The 9,431-nt window shown below is 44.0% G+C and overlaps 1 protein-coding gene across 2 annotated transcripts in view; it reads right to left on the minus strand.

Moving 5' to 3' along the window:
• Window positions 1-2,713: 2,713 nt before the first annotated feature.
• Window positions 2,714-9,431, minus strand: part of LOC110511685 (DNA-binding protein SATB2-like) — a 63,029-nt gene continuing 56,311 nt past the window's right edge. For both annotated transcript variants that reach the window (XM_036982439.1, XM_036982438.1), the window contains one exon: window positions 2,714-4,563. In XM_036982439.1, coding sequence (XP_036838334.1) covers window positions 3,901-4,563 — 663 coding nt within the window. In that variant the 3' untranslated portion in view covers window positions 2,714-3,900. The remainder of the gene's footprint in view (window positions 4,564-9,431) is intronic.

Here is a 9,431-nt window from a genome sequence, read left to right on the forward strand (position 1 = left end):
TCTGGCAGACTCACAAAACAGAGAACATCCCTGGTCATCCCTACTGCCTCTTATCTGGAGGACTCACTAAACAGAGAACATCCCTGGTCATCTCTACTGCCACTGATCTGGCGGACTCACTAAACAGAGAACATCCCTGGTCATCTCTACTGCCTCTGATCTGGCAGACTCACAAAACAGAGAACATTCCTGGTCATCTCTACTGCCTCCGATCTGGCAGACTCACTAAACAGAGAACTTCCCTGGTCATCTCTACTGCCTCTGATCTGGCGGACTCACTAAACAGAGAACATCCCTGGTCATCCCTACTGCCTCTGATCTGGCAGACTCACTTGCTTCGTTTGTAAAATATGTCTAAATGTTGGAGTGTGCCCGTGGCTTGCCGTAAATTGCCATCTGGTTTGCTTAATATAAGGAATTTAAAATTATTTATACTTTTACTTTGATACTTAAGTATACAGTGCCTTGCAAAAGTATTCGGCCCCCTTGAACTTTGCGACCTTTTGCCACATTTCAGGCTTCAAACATAAAGATATAAAACTGTATTTTTTTGTGAAGAATCAACAACAAGTGGGACACAATCATGAAGTGGAACGACATTTATTAGATATTTCAAACTTTTTTAACAAATCAAAAACTGAAAAATTGGGCGTGCAAAATGATTCAGCCCCCTTAAGTTAATACTTTGTAGCGCCACCTTTTGCTTCGATTACAGCTGTAAGTCGCTTGGGGTATGTCTCTATCAGTTTTGCACATCGAGAGACTGAAATTTTTTCCCATTCCTCCTTGCAAAACAGCTCGAGCTCAGTGAGGTTGGATGGAGAGCATTTGTGAACAGCAGTTTTCAGTTCTTTCCACAGATTCTCGATTGGATTCAGGTCTGGACTTTGACTTGGCCATTCTAACACCTGGATATGTTTATTTTTGAACCATTCCATTGTAGATTTTGCTTTATGTTTTGGATCATTGTCTTGTTGGAAGACAAATCTCCGTCCCAGTCTCAGGTCTTTTGCAGACTCCATCAGGTTTTCTTCCAGAATGGTCCTGTATTTGGCTCCATCCATCTTCCCATCAATTTTAACCATCTTCCCTGTCCCTGCTGAAGAAAAGCAGGCCCAAACCATGATGCTGCCACCACCATGTTTGACAGTGGGGATGGTGTGTTGCTTTTACGCCAAACATAACGTTTTGCATTGTTGCCAAAAAGTTCCATTTTGGTTTCATCTGACCAGAGCACCTTCTTCCACGTTTGGTGTGTCTCCCAGGTGGCTTGTGGCAAACTTTAACCGACACTTTTTATGGATATCTTTAAGAAATGTCTTTCTTCTTGCCACTCTTCCATAAAGGCCAGATTTGTGCAATATACAACTGATTGTTGCCCTATGGACAAAGTCTCCCACCTCAGCTGTAGATCTCTGCAGTTCATCCAGAGTGATCATGGGCCTCTTGGCTGCATCTCTGATCAGTCTTCTCCTTGTATGAGCTGAAAGTTTAGAGGGACGGCCAGGTCTTGGTAGATTTGCAGTGGTCTGATACTCCTTCCATTTCAATATTATCGCTTGCACAGTGCTCCTTGGGATGTTTAAAGCTTGGGAAATCTTTTTGTATCCAAATCCGGCTTTAAACTTCTTCACAACAGTATCTCGGACCTGCCTGGTGTGTTCCTTGTTCTTCATGATGCTCTCTGCGCTTTTAACGGACCTCTGAGACTATCACAGTGCAGGTGCATTGATACGTAGACTTGATTACACACAGGTGGATTGTATTTATCATCATTAGTCATTTAGGTCAACATTGGATCATTCAGAGATCCTCACTGAACTTCTGGAGAGAGTTTGCTGCACTGAAAGTAAAGGGGCTGAATAATTTTGCACGCCCAATTTTTGATTTGTTAAAAAAGTTTGAAATATCCAATAAATGTCGTTCCACTTCATGATTGTGTCCCACTTGTTGTTGATTCTTCACAAAAAAATACAGTTTTATATCTTTATGTTTGAAGCCTGAAATGTGGCAAAAGGTCGCAAAGTTCAAGGGGGCCGAATACTTTCGCAAGGCCCTGTATTTTACACCAAATACTTTTAGACTTTTACTCAAGTTGTATTTTACTGGGTGACTTTTACTTTTACTTTTGTCATTTTCTATGAAGGTATCTTTACTTTTACTCAAGTATGACAGTTAGGTACTTTTTCCACCACTGCTCACACCCTCATCCCTGACCACACCCTCATCCCTATGGTTTGCCACTTGGCTTTGTTTTTATCAGTTGCCCATGCTATTTCAATAATAAATCATTAGATTTTTCCATTGCGTTAATGATGGCAGATTGATTGATTTCCAAGTTCTTTGTATAAGAATTTTGGCCTTTTCATGTACAAAGAAGACCAGACAAATATTCAACATTTGCTGTGTTTGGGTAACCTTAACAAACTGCTGAAATAGAACAGTTTGTAGCCTACTTAGTTATAAAACAAGACAATTTCAGTCAAATAACTGGAAACAAGGCCAACTTAAATTACCAACACAGATAAGGCAAATAACTGGAAACAAGGCCAACTTAAATTACCAACACAGATAAGTCAAATAACTGGAAACAAGGCCAACTTAAATTACCAACACAGATAAGTCAAATAACTGGAAACAAGGCCAACTTAAATTACCAACACAGATAAGGCAAATAACTGGAAACAAGGCCAACTTAAATTACCAACACAGATAAGTCAATATTATATTTATTATGTTCAGATTGCAACTAATTTCCATCTAATATGTGAGAATGTAATTTCACCTCAAAGAGGGTAATATCATGAATCTAGCCCTCACCCACACTTACTCATTAACCATTCAGATGCTGATTGTAGCCAGTTTAAAAAAGGAGATTCAACATCAGGTTTCACCTGGCAACAATTGTTTTCAGAAGTTCATTTATTGGTCACTGTTTGTTTTGGAAACGGTAAGCAGATCACTGATCAACATACAGGACATCTGGAGATGTACACTCAGTTCAGTAACAACTTTACGATGGCCCGTATTCATAAAACGTCTCAGAGTGCTGATCTAGGATCAGGTCCCCCCTGTCCATGTAATCTTATTCATTATAATGTAAAAGGATAAACTGATCCGAGATCAGCACTCCTACTATGAGACACTTTGTGAATATATCTCACACACAGAAAGCAACACATCTTCACCGATATCAAATAGAAAATATGAATAACAGCCATAATGAGGACAATAAACTTAGATTATTACAAGAACATTAAATATGGTTTTGATTTAAGTGCTGCTAGGTTGGTGAAATGGGAACGATTTGTTGACGGTAAGGGAGAGTGAATGCATTACACACAGCCAATGCAAGGATTTCCCAGACATTATGGGAACGTTCATAGGATAACCAATCAGAACAAACTGTTCACGTACTGTACAGTATCTCAGGGCGCTGCTCTAAGAATACGACGACAGACTCTGTGATGAAACTCATAACTGGGGCCTTGGTTTTAATCATCCTTGTGGATATGCCCATTTAATAAATGAAAACATTTTCATTTTCTAAACAATGAATCATGTTCAATGACAGCAGCCTGTCATTGTCTATGACTCCATTACCCAGAGTGCATCTCTTCTCTCATTCTGAGGTACTCTGTTGTCTTTTCACCATCCCTGCCTGTCTACCTCCATAGGTCCTGACCTGTACCCACATCCACTGTGGTGTGGTAGGACTCTCCACTACTTAAAGCCATCCTCATGGTCTTCAGGACCAGACACGTTCTTTCCTCATCCTTTCCTCATCCTTTCCTCATCCGTCCATCCGTTCTCCCCTCTGTTCTATCTGTCTCGTCATCCCTCCATCCCTCTGTCCTGGGCTTGTCTGTCTGTTGTTCCCTCCTCCATGGCCTGAGGGGGTTATCTATGGTGCTCTCCAGAGTCATTGGGACTCTTTGGGGACGTATAGGGGGGTAAGGAGGTGGGCCGGGGGCCTGAGGCTTTGCCATTGTCCTTCTCCTCCCCTCCCTCCATTCCTCCTACTCCTCTTCCTCCTCCTCCTCTTCCCTCCGTTCTGTCAGTCTCCTCGGAACCACCCCGCCCGTCCTCGCTGGACTCGGCGACATCTGATCCCTCCGACTCAGAGAGCAGCTCCCCGTCGCGGTACTCAGTCCCTTCCACCCCCTCGCCGTCCCTCTCCTCCCCCGCCTCCCCCTCCCCTGCACTGCTCATCTGGGTGGTGCTGTTGTGGTGCTTGATGTGGTAGCGCTGGTTCTGGAAGAACTTGACCAGGGTGTGCTTAGGAAGGTCCAGCTGGGCCGACAGGGTGTGGATAGCCTCCTGGTCAGGGTAGAGGCCCACGTCACCGATGAAGCTCTGCAGGATGGCCAGAGCCTCCAGGGAGATCCGGGTCCGCGACCGCAGCTTTCTGGACCCGCCACTCACGCTGCCGTTGTCCTTGCCTCGAGTCCCATCCGAGTTGTGGCCCCTGGAGCGAGGCGTGGGGGTGGGGAGAGGGGATGGGTCCCGCATGGGAGATGGGGATGGGGCCTTCCTTGGAGGTAAGGGCTGCCTGTGCAGTGCCTGTGGAGAAAAAGAGGAGGTGTCATGTTGAATCCCATCAGAGCAGACTGTCAACATAGGAAATCAGCCCACAGACTCTAAGGAATAATCTGTCTATTCTCTAAGGAATAATCTGTCTATTCTCTAAGTAAAAATCTGTCTATTTTCTAAGTAATAATCAGTCTATATTCTAAGTAATAATCAGTCTATAGTCTAAGTAATAATCAGTCTATATTCTAAGTAATAATCAGTCTATACTCTAAGTAATAATCAGTCTATACTCTAACTAAGTCTGACAACACAAAATGCACATTCATATAATAAACGGAAAAACTCAACAACAACAACAGAGACAGTAGAAGAAGTTCACCTAAACATAGGATACACTTCCCCCTTAGAGGTAACTAATTTCATTTACTTTCTAGGGGGTTAGTTGTACAATAACAGAGATCCCATAGACCAGAGAGTTCCCTAGAAGCTCATAAACAACAACAGCAGCAGAGAGTGGTTCCCTAAGGAATAGGATAGATCCTAGGGGGTTAGTTGGAACGTGTGGTACTGGAGCTGAGATCCCATTGACCAGACAGAGAGGTCCCAGTCCCAGGCCCATCACATTCCCCTCTCCTGGGGCTATTAGAAGGGCGGGGTGCCTGAACGCCCAAACACTGGAATGCTGCGCCCATAAATCTGTGGTCCGGGAAAATGAAAGGACCTAAATAAAGATAATAGTAATTATTTTTCCCCCTTCAATAGTAACATGGTACGTTTCAAATAATATTGAGGTTAGGCCAGACCATGGAGTATTTCAAAATGCTCTTTGGTGGGTTGGTGAGAGAAGGCCTTTTGGTCTTCAGGAAATGTGTGGGCTCCTTGTTTTATGCCTCCTTGTCTATTTCTGATGTCACAAAGGGGCAATCTGAAGTTTCCGTAACAAGCTGAGGGACGGGGCTGTTGAAATGTTACCACTCTCAAATTCATAGAGAGAGAGCTATGGATGCAAGGACTGACCATCCATGATATCAAAATGATAGTTTTACCCATGTTTTGAGGTGTAAAATAAGCTTATATTATGGGTTCTGATGGGGTACGACTATTGAGCTGAGCTCATGAGGCATTTCTAAGTTATATTCTTCAAGAATCAATGGGTACATATCATTCATTTATGATTCCAAGAATGGATGTAGCAACTGCAGATTGCCCCTTTAAAGGAGACTGACTGGAAGTGGATGACTAAAATGTCTTAAAGGAGACAAACCTGACAGGAAGTGGATGACTTAGTGTAAGGAACAGGTGGTGGGATAGAGAGAGAAACGTCCCAGGCATCCCACCACTGTCCTGGAAACCCTTTAACAATCAATCCAGTCAGTCCTTCCATAACTCTAAATCCAACCCAACAACAGAACACACAACATCACTAAAACATCATAACTCTAAATCCAACCCAACAACAGAACACACAACATCACTAAAACATCATAACTCTAAATCCAACCCAACAACAGAACACACAACATCACTAAACATCATAACTCTAAATCCAACCCAACAACAGAACACACAACATCACTAAAACATCATAACTCTAAATCCAACCCAACAACAGAACACACAACATCACTAAAACATCATAACTCTAAATCCAACCCAACAACAGAACACACAACATCACTAAAACATCATAACTCTAAATCCAACCCAACAACAGAACACACAACATCACTAAAATATCATAACTCTAAATCCAACCCAACAACAGAACACACAACATCACTAAAATATCATAACTCTAAATCCAACCCAACAACAACATCACTAAAACATCATAACTCTAAATCCAACCCAACAACAACATCACTAAAACATCATAACTCTAAATCCAACCCAACATCAGAACACACAACATCACTAAACATCATAACTCTAAATCCAACCCAACAACAGAACACACAACATCACTAAAACATCATAACTCTAAATCCAACCCAACAACAGAACACACAACATCACTAAACATCATAACTCTAAATCCAACCCAACAACAGAACAAACAACATCACTAAAATAGCATAACTCTAAATCCAACCCAACAACAGAACACACAACATCACTAAACATCATAACTCTAAATCCAACCCAACAACAGAACACACAACATCACTAAAACATCATAACTCTAAATCCAACCCAACAACAGAACACACAACATCACTAAAATATCATAACTCTAAATCCAACCCAACAACAGAACACACAACATCACTAAACATCATAACTCTAAATCCAACCCAACAACAGAACACACAACATCACTAAAACATCATAACTCTAAATCCAACCCAACATCAGAACACACAACATCACTAAACATCATAACTCTAAATCCAACCCAACAACAGAACACACAACATCACTAAAATATTCTAACTCTAAATCCAACCCTCTGTTTCTCTGTTGTCATTATGGATGCAACACTCTGGAGGAAATGAGTCTCATCAAGAAAAGTAAATAATCTGTGAGGAGAGGAAGAAAGAATGATAGAGACCCTGAATAATGTAGCTGTCCTGGTTAGAGAGGGTCCTCATTAGGGTACAGACCCTGAATAATGTAGCTGTCCTGTTTAGAGAGGGTCCTCATCGGGGTACAGACCCTGAATAATGTAGCTGTCCTGTTTAGAGAGGGTCCTCATTGGGGTACAGACCCTGAATAATGTAGCTGTCCTGGTTAGGGAGGGTCCTCATCAGGGTACAGACCCTGAATAATGTAGCTGTCCTGGTTAGAGAGGGTCCTCATTAGGGTACAGACCCTGAATAATGTAGCTGTCCTGGTTAGAGAGGGTCCTCATCAGGTACAGACAGACCCTGAATAATGTAGGTGTCCTGGTTAGAGAGGGTCCTCATCAGGGTACAGACCCTGAATAATGTAGCTGTCCTGGTTAGAGAGGGTCCTCATTGGGGTACAGACCCTGAATAATGTAGCTGTCCTGGTTAGAGAGGGTCCTCATTGGGGTACAGACCCTGAATAATGTAGCTGTCCTGGTTAGAGAGGGTCCTCATCAGGGTACAGACCCTGAATAATGTAGCTGTCCTGGTTAGAGAGGGTCCTCATCAGGGTACAGACCCTGAATAATCTAGCTGTCCTGGTTAGAGAGGGTCCTCATCGGGGTACAGACCCTGAATAATCTAGCTGTCCTGGTTAGAGAGGGTCCTCATCGGGGTACAGACCCTGAATAATCTAGCTGTCCTGGTTAGAGAGGGTCCTCATTGGGGTACAGACCCTGAATAATGTAGCTGTCCTGGTTAGAGAGGGTCCTCATTAGGGTACAGACCCTGAATAATCTAGCTGTCCTGGTTAGAGAGGGTCCTCATCGGGGTACAGACCCTGAATAATCTAGCTGTCCTGGTTAGAGAGGGTCCTCATCGGGGTACAGACCCTGAATAATCTAGCTGTCCTGGTTAGGGAGGGTCCTCATCAGGTACAGACCCTGAATAATGTAGCTGTCCTGGTTAGAGAGGGTCCTCATCGGGGTACAGACCCTGAATAATGTAGCTGTCCTGGTTAGGGAGGGTCCTCATCAGGTACAGACCCTGAATAATGTAGCTGTCCTGGTTAGAGAGGGTCCTCATTAGGGTACAGACCCTGAATAATGTAGCTGTCCTGGTTAGAGAGGGTCCTCATCAGGGTACAGACAGACCCTGAATAATGTAGCTGTCCTGGTTAGAGAGGGTCCTCATTGGGGTACAGACCCTGAATAATGTAGCTGTCCTGGTTAGAGAGGGTCCTCATTGGGGTACAGACCCTGAATAATGTAGCTGTCCTGGTTAGGGAGGGTCCTCATCGGGGTACAGACCCTGAATAATGTAGCTGTCCTGGTTAGGGAGGGTCCTCATTAGGGTACAGACCCTGCATCATGTAGCTGTCCTGGTTAGAGAGGGTCCTCATCAGGTATAGACAGACCCTGCATCATGTAGCTGTCCTGGTTAGATAGGGTCCTCATTAGGGAACAGACCCTGAATAATGTAGCTGTCCTGGTTAGAGAGGGTCCTCATCGGGGTACAGACCCTGAATAATGTAGCTGTCCTGGTTAGAGAGGGTCCTCATCAGGGTACAGACAGACCCTGAATAATGTAGCTGTCCTGGTTAGAGAGGGTCCTCATTGGGGTACAGACCCTGAATAATGTAGCTGTCCTGGTTAGAGAGGGTCCTCATTGGGGTACAGACCCTGAATAATGTAGCTGTCCTGGTTAGGGAGGGTCCTCATCGGGGTACAGACCCTGAATAATGTAGCTGTCCTGGTTAGGGAGGGTCCTCATTAGGGTACAGACCCTGCATCATGTAGCTGTCCTGGTTAGAGAGGGTCCTCATCAGGTATAGACAGACCCTGCATCATGTAGCTGTCCTGGTTAGATAGGGTCCTCATTAGGGAACAGACCCTGAATAATCTAGCTGTCCTGGTTAGAGAGGGTCCTCATCGGGGTACAGACCCTGAATAATGTAGCTGTCCTGTTTAGAGAGGGTCCTCATCAGGGTACAGACCCTGAATAATGTAGCTGTCCTGGTTAGAGAGGGTCCTCATCGGGGTACAGACCCTGAATAATGTAGCTGTCCTGGTTAGAGAGGGTCCTCATCGGGGTACAGACCCTGAATAATCTAGCTGTCCTGGTTAGAGAGGGTCCTCATTGGGGTACAGACCCTGAATAATGTAGCTGTCCTGGTTAGAGAGGGTCCTCATTAGGGTACAGACCCTGAATAATGTAGCTGTCCTGGTTAGAGAGGGTCCTCATCAGGGTACAGACCCTGAATAATGTAGCTGTCCTGGTTAGAGAGGGTCCTCATCAGGTATAGACAGACCCTGAATAATGTAGCTGTCCTGGTTAGGGAGGGTCCTCATC

This window comes from Oncorhynchus mykiss, chromosome 7 (genome assembly GCF_013265735.2).
Source record: "Oncorhynchus mykiss isolate Arlee chromosome 7, USDA_OmykA_1.1, whole genome shotgun sequence".
NCBI classification, from domain to species: domain Eukaryota; kingdom Metazoa; phylum Chordata; class Actinopteri; order Salmoniformes; family Salmonidae; genus Oncorhynchus; species Oncorhynchus mykiss.